The sequence below is a fragment of the Ahaetulla prasina genome, chromosome 1, assembly GCF_028640845.1.
Source record: "Ahaetulla prasina isolate Xishuangbanna chromosome 1, ASM2864084v1, whole genome shotgun sequence".
In the NCBI taxonomy this organism is placed as follows: Eukaryota; Metazoa; Chordata; class Lepidosauria; order Squamata; family Colubridae; genus Ahaetulla; species Ahaetulla prasina.
In genome coordinates, this window is record NC_080539.1 from 205593142 (window position 1) to 205611550 (window position 18409).

Sequence of the window (18409 nt, forward strand, 5' to 3'; positions counted from 1 at the left end):
GACAGCACGACCACAGATTGAAACCACTAAGAATCTTCATATAAGGGAGTTTCAGTCCTGGCCAGAAAAACTTTATTTCAGTTTTAGATAAACTGGACTGAGTAAAGCAGTACAATATAGCATGGTCTACTGCGTATACCAGTGGTAGTCAACCTGTCCCTACCGCCCACTAGTGGGCGTTTCAGCTTTCATGGTGGGCAGTAGGGGTTTTGTCCAATACTGAAGCACTTTCCTTTTGTTTAATTTAATTGACTTAAAAAAAAATTCATAGCATTATTTAAAAACATTTTCATTAGGTTTTCATAAAATTCCCTGTGACAATTTAAATTTCTGAAAATACACTATTTGTATCACCCGTGCATAAGTTTAGTTCATGTTACGTAAGTGAAACTAAATGGTGCTATAGTGTGACCACAAACAAAAGAGCCTCATCCCAGAATAGCTCGCGCATCTCCCCCCACACCACCCAGCTGTAACAGAGAAGCAGAGCTGGTAGCCGGCGCCCCCCCAATCCAATCCACAATGCGCAAGAGACATGCGCAAACGATGATACAAGGCGCATTACTGTGGAACTGATGGGCGGTTAGAAGATTTTACTACTAACAGAGATACAAAAGTGGGCGGTAGGTATAAAAAGGTTGACTACCCCTGGCGTATACCATGATTATTAATGGCACTAGGTGTATGTGTTGAACAGATACACCTTCCTGCGTTTCACACTTTTCCAATGCTGGATCACTTAAGAATCTTTTTTTTTTATTTTATTCAAAAAGTTTTACAAAATTTCCCCCCTTTCCCCCTCCTTAGCAACCCCTCCCCCGACTTCCCGGAACGAGCACAAGGTATAGTTAAAAATAAAACAACATATGCTAAAAATTTTCGTCCCAACTTAATTATACCCTACAATCATCAATTCCTAACTTCCCCAAAAGCAATCAAAATAATACATCATAATCATTCAAAACAGTCTGATAACTCTTAGTCTGATATCTCGTTGAATATAGTCAATCCATTTTTCCATTCCTTTAAGTATCTTTCTTGCGTATTGTCTTTCAAAAGGCTGATATCTTCGCCATCTCAGCCAAATTGGCAACTTTCAATATCCATTCTTCTATTGTTGGTACTTCTTTTTCTTCCAATATTGTCCTATTAGTAATCTTGCTGCAGTTATTAGATTTAAAATCAATTTAGTCTCAATTACTGTACAATCCGTAATAATTCCCAACAAGAAAAATTGCGGCAGGAACTTTATCTTCTTTTCAGAACATTTTGTAAAATCCACCAAATTTTTATCCAAAAGGCCTTTATGTCCTTACAAGTCCACCAAATGTGAAAATATGTAGCGTCATCACAATTACATCTCCAACATTTTGCTTGCATTTCTGGATACATACGATAATTTTTAGGATCTAGATGCCATCTATAAAACATTTTATAAAAATTTTCCTCAGATTCTGTGCCTGTGAATTTAACATTTCTAACCCAAATTTTTCCCACGTTTCCAATAATATTGGCTCCTGAAAATTTTGTGCCCACTTTATCATACAGTCCTTTACCAAGTCCCTTTCAGAATCTATTTCAAGTAACACATTATACAATCTCTTTATATGCTCCTGAGACTGATTTCTAATTTGCTTTACCAAATTTCCCTCATTCTGCTCTATACCAATTTTCTGATCTCCTTTCCATCTAGCACGTAGTTGCTCATATTGAAACCAAGTATAATTTTTCCCTTCCTCTCTTAATACTTGCAGAGATTTTAACTGCAAATTACCTCTTTCAGTATACAAAAGATCTTTATATGTAATCATTTCCTGATTCTGTTCTATGTTTATATTTTCTACTGTATGTCTAGGACTTGCCCATATAGGAACCTTATAATTTAGTTTATAAGAGTATTTTTCCAAACACATGAAGGGCATTTCTTAGCACATGATTTTTAAAGGCCTTATCCACTTTTTTGTCATAAATTAAATATGCATGCCATCCATATAGCAAATCATAACCTTCTATATTCAAAATTCTGTCCTCTGTTAAATTAAACCAATCACTTATTGCAGAGAGAGCAGCTGCTTCATAATATAATTTAAAATTAGGCATTTTTAAACCTCCCCTTTCCCGAGAAACACTTAAGAATCTTTAGTGCAGGAGTCTCCAACCTTGGCAACTTTAAGACTTGTGGACTTCAACTCCCAAAGTTCCTCAGCCAGCAAAACTGGGAGTTGAAGTCCCCAAGTCTTAAAGTTTCCAAGGTTGGAGACCCCTGCTTTAGTGTACTATGCGCCTCAATGAAATTAACAGGAAAGAGAGACCTTTTTTGCACCTTTCCCACCGCTATGCATTTACAGCATCCTAAGACTCTGGGCAGCACATAATAAACCAACGTAAAAGCCATTAAAATCCAACCAGCAACATCCAATTCATATTAAACGACTTTAAAAAAAAAAGACAAGCATTTTGTTGGAGGTGAAAAATGGCAGCGTAATAAAGAGGGGTTTTTTTTATTTCTATTTGTCACAACAGTATACACAAACAATTGTCATAGATAAAACAACATATCTTGAAGAAAAATATATATATATATAAGTAAAAAAATATGCATCAACTATATTAATTTGATATAATGAAGGGAACAATAGGACAGGAACGGTAGGCACTTTTGTGCTCTTATGCACGCCCCTTTATTATTATTATTATTATTATTATTATTATTATTATTATTATTATTATTATTATTATTATTATTATTATTATTCTTCACACCATCACCCCTCCCGCACTCAGAGAAGAAGAATTCGTTAAAAGGAAAAAAAGTGCAGCGGAGGGGACGAGAACCGAACAAGGAGACGCCCCCTTTTTTTTTTTTTTTTTTTTTTGGGGCCTGAAAAGAGACGCCGGCGCTGAACGCCCTTCCCAACTAACAACCCTCCCCCCAGGCGCACGGCAGCTCTTCTTTCAGGCGCGCCACCTCCCACCGGCGCGGCGAGCCGGACTTCTGCCTCCGGGACCCGCCTGATCCGACCTCTCCGTAGGAGGCGGGGAAGTTCCGATCCCCCCCTCCTCCTCCAGACTCAACTAGCCAATCCGGTTTGGCCGCCCAGGCTTCACCCTAAACAACGTATCGAAGCTCGATTCCCTCGCCTTCCCCTCCTGCTTTGTGTTCAAACAGTGGCAGGCGGCGCGCTGGGAGAATGGCTGGGTGCGGCGAGCGGCTGTTTTTGCAACGCCGGGGACGGTCTCTGGCATTGCTCCTGGGGCAAGTGCTCGCCACGGGGCTCTTCCAAGCCGTGAGCGTTGGCGAAGCTCTGCCTTTATTAGCAGGTAACTGGCTGGATGCTGCCGTCTGAAATCGGTTCACCAGTTGCCATTAGATAGAAACCGCGGCTTCTGAGTCCTGCAAGGGCAAGCGGTCGGTTGTCTGTCCTTTCGGATTTCTGCCCCTAATACAGGTAGTCCTCGACTTAAAATAGTTCGTTCGGTGACCGTTGGAAGTTACATCGGCACTGGAAAAAAAAAGGGACTTACCACCGTTCTTCACACTTCTTCTTCACCTGAGGGTAGAACAAGAAGCAGTGGGTGGAAACTAATCAAGGAGAGAAGCAACTTGGAACTAAGGGGAAATTTCTTGACAGTTAGAACAATCAATAAGTGGAACAACTTGCCTGCAGAAGTTGTAAATGCTCCAACACTGGGAATTTTTAAGAAAATGTTGGATAACCATTTGTCTGAAGTTTAGGTTTCTTGCCTAAGTAGGGGGTTGGACTAGAAGACCTCCAAGATCCTTTCCATCACTTTTATTATTATTATTATTATTATACTTACAGCCGTGGCAGCAGCCCCATGGTCACATGATTTACATGCAGACGTTCGACTGTTGACTCACATTTAGGACGGGAGTCATGCAATCCCCTTTTGATGAGCAAAGTCAACCGGGAGGCCAGATTTACTTTAACAACTGTGTTGCTAATTTGTGAACTGCAGTGATTCACTTAACAGATGTGGGGAGAAAAATCGTAAAAGGGAGCAAAACTCACTTCACAAATTTCTCATTTAACAACATAACGTTTGGGCTCAAGGGTGGTCTTAAGTTGAGGACTATCTGTCGTCCATTATCGCTCTTTCCCCGAAATTTTCAGATAGCTTGCCCAACCGCTCGCCTGGCGGTTCTTTGTCGCTTCAGATGGGACTGCCTAGCAGTCTAGACAGTGTTCCTGCGCCTGTGTCCCTCTTGACTGTTTGGAAAGCAAAAGGTGTGCTAGGACTGTACATATAACAGGTCATTTAGTAACCGTTCAAAGTTACGATGACACAAAAAGGTGACTTATAACCGTTTTTCAAAAGACCGTTGCAGCATCCCCAAGGTAATCGGATCAAAATTCAGATGCTTGGCGACTGGTTCATATTTATGACGGTTGCAGTCGATCATGTGATCATCTTTTGCAATCTTCTGTCAAGCAAAATCAATGGAGAAGCCAGATTCACTTAACCGTGTTAGTAACTTAACAACTGCAGAGTTTCATTTAAGAACTGTGACGAGAAAGGCTGTAAGACAGCAAAATTCACTTAATAACTGTCTCACTTAGCAACAGAAATTTTGGGCTCAGTTGTCATAAGTCGAGGACTACCTGTTCTTGTTCACAGCTTTGCAAATTAATGTATGAAGTCTCTGATTTGGATTTCTTAGAGCAGTGTTTCTCAGCCCTGGCAACTGTAATATGTGTAGACTTCAACTCTTGGACTTAAGCTGATTTAAGTCCACACATACGATGTTGGCTGGGGAATTTGGGAAGTTGAAGTCTAGACTTCAAACGTTGCCAAAATTGAGAAACACTAGCTTAGAGTAAAAGGGGAATGAACAAGAAAGTTATGCTGTCAAACGGTTGTAGATGGGACAACAGTGGCCCCAAATACATATATGGGTGTGTTTTTCATAGGAAGAATTTAGGACCCCAGTAATGGATTGCAGGGCTGATAAACCAAATCCATCAAATCATAGAAGGCAGGCATATTTCAACGTGGCAGCTTGATTTGGTTTGTGACAAATATAATTCTTGGGAAAATGTCTAAACAACTTGCATATACAGTATTTCATGATGCGGTGATTAACCCTTTTCCGTTTATATAGATAGTAGCTGTAAACAGTTGAAGATAATGAAGATAATGCATAGTACAGAATCAACTTGTTTCTGCTACATTCCAAATGGAGCAATGTACTTACAAAATATTTGGTCAACTATTCAGGTAAAGTCATGCCGTTGATACACTCAAAAATTAAGCAGCTAAGGTTTTTCTCAGCAGCTCTTGGTAGTATCGATGCTACTTAGAATTTTACATGTTCCATTTCACCAGCATTTAGAGAGCTACATTCACCCTTACTCTAAATAAATCATGTGGTCTTCTATAAGGTAGTGTCTACATGTAGAGCCCCAGTACTATATGTAGATTTAATTTTGGGAGAGCAATCTTGTAAGTTTTCAGACAAGCATCAGTATTTGCCTCCTGCTTTTTCTTCCACTTGTATGATTGAGTACAGAATAAATCATTTGTGTTAACTAGAACTTGAGTTTTTAGTTTGTAACTTACAATCAAGGCAAGATATCAAGCCAGGAATTAATGGCTTACAATGGCTCTGCTTGGGTTTGGAGCAACAGATTGTTCCAAGTTTAAGAGCAAGTTCCAAGTTCAAATGCAATTCATTATTTACAGATAGCACTTATTTCACAACCATTTGTTTAGTGACCGTTTGGCTGTCAATAAAAAAAGTGACTTAAAAAGTGACAGGTTTTCATATGACTGTTGCAGCATCTCCATGGTCACGTGATCAGAATTAGAGTGCTTGGCACCTGATGTGTATGAAGGTTGCAGTGTCCTGGGATTATGTAATCACCATTTGTAACCTTCCTAGCTGGCTTCCAACAAGCAAAATCAAAGCCAGATTCACTTAATTACCATATTATTCACTTAACTGCAGTGATTTGTTTAACAGCTGTGGAACAAAGGTCATAAAATGAGGTACAACTCACTTAACAACCGCTTTGCTTAGCAGTGGAAATTATGGATTTAATTGTGGTCATGTTGAGAACTACCCATATCTGTACTTGTTCACTTGCTTGTGCAAATGGCTGTGGTAGCCTCAGGATTTCTGATTGAAAGTGTATGTAAATGTAGACAAACTTCAGTGGTGTAAGAAATCCCACTGTTCCCTATTTCACAATTCCTTTTAGCTTTTGAATATATAATTAAGAATTATTACATTTTTTTTAGGTGTCCATAAACAGCACTGAATTATTTCAAGTGGTGTATATCCCAGATGAACGTGAATGCCAAAATTCCGAACATTTCCTAGATTTTTTGAAGTGCCTGATTAGCAATATTTGGCAGCCTAGTGTGTCTAATCAAACGATCATAACAGTCGACCAGTATGTTGGCAAAACATGTTTCAGGATCGAACCGACAAATAAAGAACTCTTCACTGTGAGCGTACAACAAAAGAGTGAGTAATATTAAGAGAAATCCATTTATAAAATACTTTTGTATTATTTGAAGTATGCAGTTTCAATACATAAGCGAAACAGGTTTTGATTTCCCAATCTTTTTGTTTTGTTCCAGTGTTGGAGAGCAAACTCATTCTGTTATTTGTTGCTGGTGGACTTCTTTTTCATTTTGCCTATAACTTGAGTAGGTATGTGCTAGCTTTACTGGAGTCTGTCAATTACATGAACTTGCTAATTTTGAAAATAATGAGCTGCAAGTCTGCCAACCTAAGAAATTGAGTTGATTTCAGAAAGACTTGAGATGGGTGGGTTCTGCCCTTTCAATTTTTAAAGAGTGTATTTATTTAGACATGCACTATTGTCTAAATCAGTGATCAGTGGGTGGAATTAATAAAGGCACATAATGAGAAATAAATTGAATGACTATACCAGGGCTGAGTAGTTGGCTTAGCAATGATGTATTTAACAAACCGTGACTGAATTCACCCATCACATTCAGCTATGAATCATGATATACAAACCAAAAAGACTGGATTTACAGATTAAGATAATCTAAAACTGAACCAACCACATTATAGTTTAACACAGTGTGTGAATCCAGGCATTATGTTAATTACAAGATTGGGGGGGGGGGGGCTGTATAAGTAAGTTAAGTGATCTGTAGAATTTAAATAAAGCTGTATTGTTGCTTTTCTACTTTCTTGAACTTGTTTTCTGTGTGCAAAAGATTTACTAGCATTCATGTGTTTCTCCCAAACAGAAGTAATATCTTCTATTATTGTGCTGGGATAGCATTTGGCATTTTCATACCTCTAGTCTTTCTCGTTTTCATGCTTAAAAGGTTTATTCCCAAGGTAAGTTTATGTCCCCAGTGTTAACTGAGCTTTTAGTTTTGTGGATGAATCAAAAGTTACTGAAGTGGTTTTAACCATGGAATAAATATTTCAGTAGCCAGCTAGTAGATGGTCACTAACTGGTAAAGAAGAATAAAACCGTAACATTGCTGCAGCTTGGGGTAAATAGTTTTGAATTCAATGTTTTCTAAACAGACAAAGTCCACTGGTTATTTATTTTTGGACAAGATATCACTATGGGTGGAAGATTCAAAATCATAAGATAGGTAACAGGGTAGGCAAAGCATTTTGGTATTCTTTGTCTCTATAAACAAAGCACATTCAAGAAAACAATTGAATCCAGATTCTTTTTCTCCATTGGAAGTATTCCTGGAGAGGAATTCAATTTAAAATGTTGTACTAGTAGAAGAAGATAATTGGTCTTTATGTTGTCCTTTTCTCAGGAGATCCCCGATGCTACTTCTTCCCATTATTTTAAAGGTCCCTTAACCCTTCAAAGCAAGTTTTCTGAAGACGTAGGGAGCTGCAGTAGAAGGAAAGAATCACTGAAATATAACCCGGCAGTTCTTGATAAATATAATCTAATCACTCCTTCATCGTTGACCATAAAATGGAAGAGTTAATTTTACTTTCCATGTCAGTGAAACACAAAGATTAGCTTTCAAGTGATATACCAAGAAATACCAGTCCTTAAAGTGCTGTGTTAAAAATACCATGTTTGTTCAGTGTTCTGCTTGGTTTTGTTCCGTGTAAATTTAGACTGTGGGTTATATTTTAATTGCTTTTTGTGGCTCTACTAAGTTTTGATCAAGTAGAAATGTAAGGGCTTGTCGTGTCCCACTCCTCCGCTGACGGCCGGGTCAGGGAAATCCGAATCAGGCGTGCCTCTGTAGCTCTGCCAAAGTCCTAGCAAAGTCCTCAGGGCAGGCAGGAGATCAGAAAGTGACTTCAGCAAGATATGTTTAGACTTTGCCTGACTCAGAGAATGCCAGAAAGCAGATCCTTTATATAGGCCATGGGGTGTGGCTCCATGACTCAGCACTTATCCAGGCCTGCCCCTCCCTTCCTTCTGTTGCCTCCGCCTATCAAGTCTTCTGACGCGAGGGTCACTCCAATCGGCAGCTGTTGGTAATTGACCTTCCTCAGGCTCACATGCTGTGGAGGAGGGGGAGGGGTCTAGTTGCTCCGTTTGCCTGGGCATGGAGCCAGAGCTGGGGGCTGGAGGTATTTCTTCCTCTTCAGCCTGTCTGGGCATGGAGCCAGGGCTGGGGCCGGGAGGCATACTAGGACATTCTTCAGCGTTCGGAAGCAGATAAGCAGACCCCGGCTGAGGTGAGAGCGGGCAAGACACAACAGGCTTCCCATCCATAGGCTGCATTTGTATTTGTAAAAAATCCTCCCTAGTGGCCATTAGATGTTCATCAGAGGAAAGGCATGAGCTGATCGTGTAGTGGTGTAGCCTTTCTAACCTTACATGCAATGTTTGTGCTAATTGTGGTGAAAATAGTATGTAACTGTGGGACAAGAGGTATATTTGGCTTTTTGCGAGAAGAACCTTTTGACTTTTAAGCTCCAAAATGACATTCTCATTACCGTATTTTTTGGACTATAAGACACACCTGACTATAAGACACACCTAAATCAAGAAGAGGAAATCAAAAAAAGTTTTTGGCTTCTGCGCGCCCAATTTTCAGGCCTTTTTCGGCCCGTTTCTGAGGCTTTTTTCTGCCTGTTTTCACGGCTTTTTTGGCCCATTTTCATGACTTTTTTTGGCCCATTTTTGAGGCTTTTTTCAGCCAAAAATCAACCAATCAATCAAAATCAAGTCTCGAATATCAACCTTGAAAACGGGCTGGAAAAAGCCTCAAAAATGGGTCCAAAAAGCCTCAAAAACAGGCTGGAAAAAGATCAAAAGCAGGCCAAAAAAAGCCTTGAAAATGAGCCAAAAAAGGCCTGAAAATGGGCCGTGCAGAGGCAAAAAAAACAGCCAGCTGGTGGGCGGGGCTTCGGCAATATTCAGTCTATAAGACGCACAGACATTTCCACCCCCTTTTGGGAGACAAAAATAATAATCTGAAAAATACAGTAGGTTTGACTAATTGTGAGCTCTTCTCTTCAATCTAGACTTTCTTCAGCTTGATTTGGGTGGTTTCACTAACTCCACTTTTGTATATCTGTATGGACAATCATGCACCCTAATCAAACATCATTCTTCTTTTCTCTTCCCTTCTTTTAGCTAAGTACCTTCTGGATTTTAATGAGTGGGGGCTGGTTCTCTTCTCTGTATATATTTTATATTTCAAGAGAAAAACTGAGATGGATGTGGAACAATTCTACATATTATATACTGGGTATGAGAATTAATAATAATATAAGAGACTTTGAAAAGGAGTTTCTTTTGCAGTTACAATTCTTTTCAGTCCTAAAGTGGAAAACTTGTCAAATGAAGTACATTCCTCTCCCAAAGGTTGCAGATTCAGACTAACTATATCCTCATTAGGCATGCCTATTGCAGGTAATCCTCAACTTACAACCATTACTTTAATGACTGTTCGAAGTTACAATGTCACTGAAAAAAGTAACTTACGACCATTTTTCACACTTATAACTGTTTTTTTAAAAAATTTGAATTTATATCCCGCCCTTCTCCGAAGACTCAGGGTGGCTTACACAGTGTTAAGCAATAGTCTTCATCCAATTGTATATTATATACAAAGTCAACTTAATTGCCCCCAACAATCTGGGTCCTCATTTTACCTACCTTATAAAGGATGGAAGGCTGAGTCAACCTTGGGCCTGGTGGGACTTGAACTTGCAGTAATTGCAAGCAGCTGTGTTAATAACAGACAGACTTAGTCTGCTGAGCCACCAGAGGCCCATGAATGTTGCAGCATCCCCATGAACACACGATCAAAATTTGGACATTTGGCAACTGGCATGTATTTATAACAGTTGCACTATCCTGGGGATATGTGATCACCATTTGTAACCTACCTAGCCAGCTTCCGGCAAGCAAAGTCAATGGGGGAAGCCTGACTGTATGATTCACTTAATAACTGCAATTATTCACTTAACGATGTGACAAAAAGATCATAAAAATGGGGCAAGATTCACTTAGCAATTGCCTTGCTTAGCAATGGAAATTTTAAGCGGTGGTAGTAAGTCTTGGTTGCATTCCTGGTGAATCTTATTTAGTTATATTTGAATGACAGAAAGACTATTCTGAAAACCTTCAAAAACTGAGGTTTTATTGTTCTCTTTCCCCTGGCTCTGGGATACAGCAGCCTTTCATTGTTTTGGATATAAAAAACCTGCCTTTTCCCTGATGGGAAAGACGACACTTCAGATCTGCAAAATATGCTGTCCAGAGGCTTCAAGATCATCTGGAATTATGTGAAGTGATACAAACATTCTTTATGTAGTGTCCTTTAATATATATGATAAATAATCACTTTGTGTTTAGTCATTGCTGGTTGTGTTTGTTCATAGCACTAAACCAGGATTTATTTATTTTTTATATAATGCTGGGTCATAATGCTGAGCAATCGGGTAGATTCAAATATCCATATGCTAGTTTGTGTGAACTAAATAACTGAGTAAGAGATATGCTTTTTCAACCTCTGCCATGTAGCAGCAGTTATGCAAACTCCTGCTTTAAAGTCATATTAGCAAATAGTCCTCACCTTACAACCGTAACTGAGCCCCAAACTATGGTTATTGTTGCAGTTGTAAGGAGCCATAAATGTGACCGAATCTGATTTTTTTGACATTTTCTGTGAGAAACTGGAAGTTAACACTGGAAACCAGCAAAAAAGTAACAAATCATGGTCACATGACTGAGGGACACTGTAAGTGGCATGAAGGTGAGCCGGTTACCAAGTGCACAAAATGTGACCAAAGGGAAGGGGTGCAACTGTTGTAACTTCGAAACAGGTTGTATGTAACTCCGGAGACGTCCATTGTAACTTTGGTCATTAAACAACCAGTTGTAACTTGAGGACTACCTGTATTATGAGACTTATCTCTCAGTAAATATCCATACATATTCATGAACATATATAATATGTCACTCTTTTTTTTACTGGAATCTTGTTCAGAAAGTTTAAAAAACCCTCTTTCCATGGGTATTATTTTAAATGATGCATTTGGAAAATGAGCACATTCTACCATTTATTCGTATTAATTAATATTAATCTGCCCAGAAAATGGTGGGCAGATACATTTCCAGAGTAAGCAGCCTATCTGCCCTTCAGATGGATATACTTGGTGTAACTGTAAGCTTGCTGTTATGCCATGAAAAGTATCCCACTTAAAAAAAAAAAAACTGGAGCAGAAAGAATTGACTTCCAGTTTACTTAAGCAAAATCTTACTTAACACGATTTAGCTCCAAGTGAACGGTTAGTTGCAACCCTAAAATGAAGTAAATGTATCACTTTTTTAATCTACTGATATTTCACAGCTAAGTGTTTTGTTTTTCAGGATATATTTTATCAGTTGGATTAATCTCTTTTACTATTTGCAAGAAGCATGGGCCACTCGGCAGCGAGCAGAGTATGAATCTCTTGATGTGGATGTTGCAGCTGAAAGGCCTGGTCTTAATTTATTTTGGTATTGCAATCCCCCAAATTGCCTATGCAGTCACAACTGCTATGCTCTGTACAAAATTCCTGCATTATCCCCTTCGAGCATCCTGTTACGTTGGCAAGTTAGTAACCTTTCACTTACAAAACAATATTCTTACCAAAATTAGCTGAAGCAACTGTTCTTGTATAATGTAGTCTGAAATTTCAGGCAATTTTGTACTATCAATGGAAATTGTATCGCTATTTATTTATTAAATTTATTTGCCACCTATGTTGTTTTCTCTCTGTCTAATATGTAGTGGAGCTTGCAATGTCCCAGAGGTAGTTTGTTTCTGTCCTCACTCAGCTGTAAGTCATTCAGCGCAAGGCTATGTGGGCCTTCCAGCTCAAACTGAGTAGCATCACAATATATAGAGAACAACTTGTGCTTGAGGATGTAATTTTCGGCATTGGTGCTCTTTTTCTAAAAGTTATTGTTCTAGTGAATTATGACATTTTTTTTGAGAAATGGCTTATATCACTCTATAAATAAATTGGCTATGTTTGTAGCCAGTGCAAAGCAGGAATTATGTTAATGATATTTAGTTAAGGAAGCATGAATCATTCTTTGAGGATAAACAAAACAATTTCCTGGTTTGGTTGCTCCCATACTCTCAAGAAAGCATTGGTTGCTTTGAGAAACAGAGTCTGTTTAGACAATTGCCTTAGGATCTTAGTAAATTGGCAAAGGTTCTAGAGAGCAGCACAAAAATCAAGGACAAATCTAGGATTCTGGGATCAGCCCTAATAAAGCATGATTAAAACAAATTAGAATGTGTAACCATAGTTTCTCTTTGCTTTATTACCTGTGGTGCATTAAGAGTTTCAAACAGTCTGTAGTTACATGAACCCCTGTTTTAGCATTATGTGAAATCCAAGTTTCTGTTTTTTTAGTTTCTGTACTACCTTAGAAGCAATCATTCTAGGAAGCTTAACAATCATCTGAGCCCATATTCAATATAGAGTATTCTTTATATCTTGGGTGTGTCATTTTAAAAGTAGTAGCATTAGTAGAGATTTTTCTGACAATGGTTGTGTTCTAGTATTTAAGCTATTATACTTTATTCAGCACATTTTAGTATTAATGCGATGGTAGACACCACAGGCAAAGAGACTTAATTTTATTACTCTTTTGGATGAAAAGGTATGCTAGGATTTCTGCTTTATTTGCCAGATATTCAGCGTGTGTCTAAATACAAGTGCCTTCAATGAGTACAGCAGTTCACCCATTAAATTGTACAGTGATAAGATACCTGTATGTTAGGGCTTTTAGCAATAAACTCAGGAACCTGGGGAGAAATTTTTTTTTAGCTTTTTGAATTCTAATCATATTTGTGCTTGGAATCTCATTAAAGGGCTGTAGAACTGTTTAGGTACAAAGTTGGCACTTTGTGAAGAACTTGAGTTCGGCTGTGCTTGGAGAAGCCTTAAGAAGGAGATCCGATCTCCAAGGTGACACGGTTAGAAGGTCACTTCTTACTTTTCCCTATTGCAAAGTGGTACAACACAGTCCTCTCTATATGTCTGCTCAGAAAGAATCATTGGAATTTAGGGGCAAACAACGTAGCTAATAAATTCAAACTGCCTTGAATGTAATTCTTTGGTTATTTTAACTTCGGTTACTTTAACTTCAGATTTTCCATTTAGTATAGTGTTGTTTAAGAGCAACAGTCTGCCTGTCAGATTCTAGATATTCTTTTTTAAAAATGTATTCCATACCCTTTGGGTTTCAAATCCATAGTGCAACCCTTACAGTGCCCTCCCTTTCTCCCTGTTTTAGAAAAGCTGCTCAGTATTTCCACCCAGAAAAATTGGAGCCTCGCTATCTGACGGAAGACGAATACCGGGAACAAGGAGAAGCAGAGACCGTGAAGGCCCTGGAAGAGCTGCGTGTATTCTGTAGGAATCCCACTTTCCCCTCCTGGGTAGCTGTGGTCAAACTGCAATCTCCACAAAAGTAGGAGCATTTCTTTTCTTTTCCATATCTCAAGGCTTCATTTGTGGTTTTAAAATAGCAGAAGCTTATTTTCCATTGAGGCTGCTCTTCCAGAGGAATCCTCTCTGGTGGTCTGCACTTGATGCCTTTGTGGATGAGATTTAAAGCAAGATGGGGATGAGCCAGTATTTTTCTTCCGTGCACCCCTCCCTTTTATCGTTACTTTTAAGTGTTTGGTGCATTGCTTTCTTCTGGTTATTGATCCCTCTTTCTCCTTTCTCCAGGTTTGCAAACTTTGTACTAGGTTCCCCTCATGTATCTGCTGAAGAAGTGATAGCCCATGAGGCACAGTATGGCATCGGAGGACCCCTCCTGGAGCAACAGCTTTTCCACCCTGAGACCGAGGCAGAATCAGAGCCCCAAAACACTTCTCCTGAGGTGGAGGAGAGAAACAAAGAGGAAGGACTGAGACTATTACAACCAAACATCCGGCATTTCCACAGTAGAGAATTTCTTTGAGCTGCTGCCCAGGTCAGCAAAAACATGGAATAACATGCGTTTTTGAACTGTAGAGGGCAGTCAAAGACATTCTGAAGGATTTACCATGACTTCATTGGTTTCCAGGAAGCAGTTAAGTTTGCAACCCATCATGATTAGAGTTATATAAGGAGGGAATCCAGGCACATCTGAACAATACTGGATTTAGTTAACGTCTGTGCTTAGAGGAACCATTTGCTGAAGGTTTGATGAGGCAGTCTGTGGAGGGCTGGAGCATGGAATTCCTCTCAGTTATTCTGCCAATTTACAAGCAGTCTTTCTTTTTTCTTTTTGCCTGATCATGGTTTCTAAGTTTGCACATTAACCCATGGTGTGCTTAACTCTCATTTGTTGAGTTAACACAAACACATTAAGCCATAACTTTTGGTTTGTAAATCACAACGGCTGCACACCAACACAATCACATTGCTTGGGACCAGTGACCCAGCAAAGACAACTAATGTTGGGAAAATGAGCCGAGAAGTTGAAGTTACTGGTGATTAACCACTTTATGGTAATTATTTCTCTCCAGTAATTGGGAAAAGCTGAAGTTGTGTTGTTTTAGCATCATTTGCAAATAAATTGAGCGTTTTAGATACTACAGGCACTCATCTTTAGAAGAGCCAAAGGAAATGTTGGAGCATAGCAGTAGTAGCAGCAATGAAAGCAAAGGAAATAATAGGTACCTTGGGCACAATTCCAAAACATCTGGAGCACCACTTGAACACCATCGGAATGGACAAAATCACCACCAGTCAATTGCAAAAGGCAGCTTTACTTGGAACAGCTCACATCCTGTGATGGTACCTTTTAATACCATCAAATATCATCTGCCTATCCTAAGTCCTTGGAAAGACTCAAAAGGTGGATAAAAATGCCAAATCCAGTCTAAATGTCTGGCAGAGGGTGTGACCAACAAAAATAATATTTATTAAATTATATGCCATCCAACTCATAGTGACTCAGGGGCTAGTAGCACAAGTAGGACAGAATTGGTGTTTACTCCTATGTACATGGAGTCCTAAATCCCAAAAGCTTCCAAGTCTACAAGAAGAATTGCTCTCACATTTCTGCAGATTGCATGGTCGTTTGGTTGGTTATTTGTTGCTTGTCTTTTTGTCTTTGGCCAATAATTGTTTTTTTCCTTGATATACTTTGATGTTTTTTCTGTAAGTTACATGGTGTCACTATAGAGTCAGGCAGCCTTGAAACTGAAGTACATAAATGAAGGTATGAAAGCCTTAGAAACATATCTGTAAGGAAAGACAGTTAAAGAGTTGCTTTGGCTCCAACCAGCTGATTTAGGATGGAGGTCTGAAGCTTTGTTTTTGTAGAAATTTCAAAGAAACTTGATTTTTCTTTTGAGGCAGCAGGTCGCCAAAAGAATTGCGTAATCATAGGCTACCAGGACTGTGATTTTCCTTGCATTGCGTCCTGACTCCTTTGGACTAGGTAGGCATGCTATGTTTTTCATAGTAGTTCATGATTTGGGACGCAAACTGTAAAGTCTAGTCCTCAAATTGAAGCATTTCACACAGAAGTATGTGCACTTAGCATATTCTTAGAAACTTGGAAAGGGAACCAAGGAGATAGGGTGTTGGCTTATCTGAACGCATCTTCTGTCGATTGCGGGGCCAGCGGTCAGAGTGGGGATGACTCCTGTCTGATGACGACTGAGTCTGCCGGTTGAGAAGCTCCTCCTCTTCCTCTTGCTTCCCAGCTTTCAGATGAAGGAGATATGGCAGACTGACATACTGAGCTGTAAGGACAAGGTTAATACGCCCTCCCCTCCCTGCCTAATCTGTAACAGATCCCCAGCGGACCAGTAAAGAACAACAGGGTGGGGCTGACTGCTGGCCCCGCAGTCGACAGAAGATGCGTTCAGGTAAGCCAATGCCCTTTCTCTTCGATTGCTGGGCCAGCAGTCAGAGTGGGGACATGCCAAAGCTGCTACCATATAGGGAGGGATAATGAAACTGGATCCGACGGGCCCGGAACTGGAATAACCCTCTGGAGAACCCTGCGACTGAATGCAGCCTCGGCTGATGCAAATCTGTCTACCTTGTAGTGCCTAATAAACGGTGAAGGGGAAGACCAGGTGGCAGCACTGCAGACCTCTTCTAAAGACGCCTGCGTGGCCCAGGTCGCTGAGGTAGCGGCACTACAGGTTGAATGGGCTGTTATGTGGCAAGGAATTGGAAGGGCTTTAGAGGTGTAGGCTGTGGCAATAGTTGCCCTAAGCCATCTCCCTAAAGTGGAAGAGGAAACCTGACCTAAGGAAACTGGTTGAAATGAAATAAAGAGCGCCTCCGATCTCCGAATGGGAGAAGTCCATTTGAGATATATCCAGAGAGCTCTGCGGACATCAGGGTTATGCCAAGAATGTTCCAGGGCATGAGAACCAATTCCTGCACCCTGTGAAAGGGCGTATTGATCTTAGGGACAAACGTGAGGTCTAATCTAAGTACTATTCTGTCCGTGTGGAAAACACAAAGGTCTGGTCTAGTGGAAAGGGCTGCTAATTCTGAAATCCGGCGAGCAGATGTGATTGCCACCAAAAAGGCTACCTTGTAAGTTAAGTATTTTAGACCCACTTCCCGTAAGGGCTCAAATGGGGACTTGGTGAGAGCATTGAGAACCTTCGAAAGGTGCCATGAAGGATAGCGATGTAGAGTGGGAGGTTTGAGGTTAGAGGCAGCCCGTAAAAATTCCCGAATGAGAGGGACCTGGGACGGGATCCTAAGCCCTACATACCCTGATGGAAGAGAGGGCAGCTACCTGCCTGCATAGGGTATTAGGGGCGAGGCCTGCATCTAACCTATCCTGGAGGAAGTCCAATATTCGTGAGGTGGAAGCCTCTGTGGGAACCAAGCCCTTCTTAGAACACCAAGAAGTGAACTTCGCCCAAGTGGAGTCGTAGGGGCTTGTCTAGCCGCTTGTAAAGTGTTGATGACTCGTGACAAGACGCCTGCCTCCCTCAGCAAGCGCCGGACAACCGCCAAGCGGTTAGCTGAAGCCAGCCTGCCGATGGGTGTGTCAGAGATCCTTGGGTCAGAACCACCTTGTGGGGAGGAATCCTCCACGGTGGTTGGACTGATAGGGCTTGAAGGTCCGCAAACCGGGGCTGACGAGGCCGATGTGGTGCTATCAAAGACAATGTCTGCTTGTTCTTCTATCAGTTTCCTGACTACCCTGGCAATCCAGGCGAGGGGGGGTAAGGTGTACAAGAGGCCGGGAGGCCACTGGCTGCGTAGAGCATCCACGACTTCTGCCCCTGGGGTCAGAAACCTGCTGAAGAATCTCGCTGTCTGGGAGTTGGTCTGTGTGGCAAAAAGATCAACCTGTGGGGTGCCGAACCATTCCGACAGTTCCCTGAACAAGTCCGGGTGAAGGCTCCATTCCCCCTGGTCCACCGTGACTTGACTGAGCTTGTCTGCCTTGATATTTGCCACATCTGAGATGTGAATTGCCCTTATGGATCTTAGGTGCCTCTCTGCCCAGAGGCCCAAGCTCTCCGCCTCCCTCATCAGATGACGGGAGTGGGTCCCTCCGAGGCGGTTGACATGGGCCTTTGCAGCCATGTTGTCTGTATTGGAATGTCCTGCCCTTGAACCTTGTCTTGAAATACTCATAATGCAAGGTGGATAGCCCTCAGCTCCAACCAATTGATGTTGTGAGACTGGTCGTGGGAAGTCCATCTGCCTTAAGCTAATTCTGTCTCCAGGGAGCCCCCCAGCCGTAAAGGCTGGTGTCAGTGGTCAGGACTAGTCGACGTGGTTCTTTGAACACCATGCCCTTGCACACTGCTGGAGAAATCCACCAACGAAGAGACAGCCGAATCTTGGGAGCGAGAACTACTTTGCAAAGGGAAGATCCCTGCAGCTTCCTTTGGAAGGGAAGGAGGAACCACTGCAGGGCCCTGCAGTGGAGGTGTGCCCACGGGACTATCCCTATGCAGGATACCA

At 40.9% G+C, this 18409-nt stretch overlaps 1 protein-coding gene across 3 annotated transcripts in view; it reads left to right on the forward strand.

Annotated features, from left to right (window-relative positions):
- Nucleotides 1–15487, forward strand: part of NEMP2 (nuclear envelope integral membrane protein 2) — an 80007-nt gene extending 64520 nt beyond the window's left edge. Inside the window, exons 1-10 of one of the 3 annotated variants that reach the window (XR_009155773.1) lie at nucleotides 3057–3321; nucleotides 5126–5241; nucleotides 6265–6493; nucleotides 6610–6682; nucleotides 7255–7348; nucleotides 9585–9699; nucleotides 10630–10741; nucleotides 11829–12054; nucleotides 13752–13928; nucleotides 14192–14331. Coding sequence is in view for 2 of the 3 variants with exons in the window: in XM_058188582.1 (XP_058044565.1) it covers nucleotides 3192–3321; nucleotides 5126–5241; nucleotides 6265–6493; nucleotides 6610–6682; nucleotides 7255–7348; nucleotides 9585–9699; nucleotides 11829–12054; nucleotides 13752–13928; nucleotides 14192–14426 (1395 nt within the window). In the remaining variant the exon portion in view is untranslated. Of the gene's footprint in view, nucleotides 1–3056; nucleotides 3322–5125; nucleotides 5242–6264; nucleotides 6494–6609; nucleotides 6683–7254; nucleotides 7349–9584; nucleotides 9700–10629; nucleotides 10742–11828; nucleotides 12055–13751; nucleotides 13929–14191 lie in introns of those variants that run through there. The other 2 variants (XM_058188582.1, XM_058188590.1) reach the window with 2 other exon arrangements.
- Nucleotides 15488–18409: the final 2922 nt, after the last annotated feature.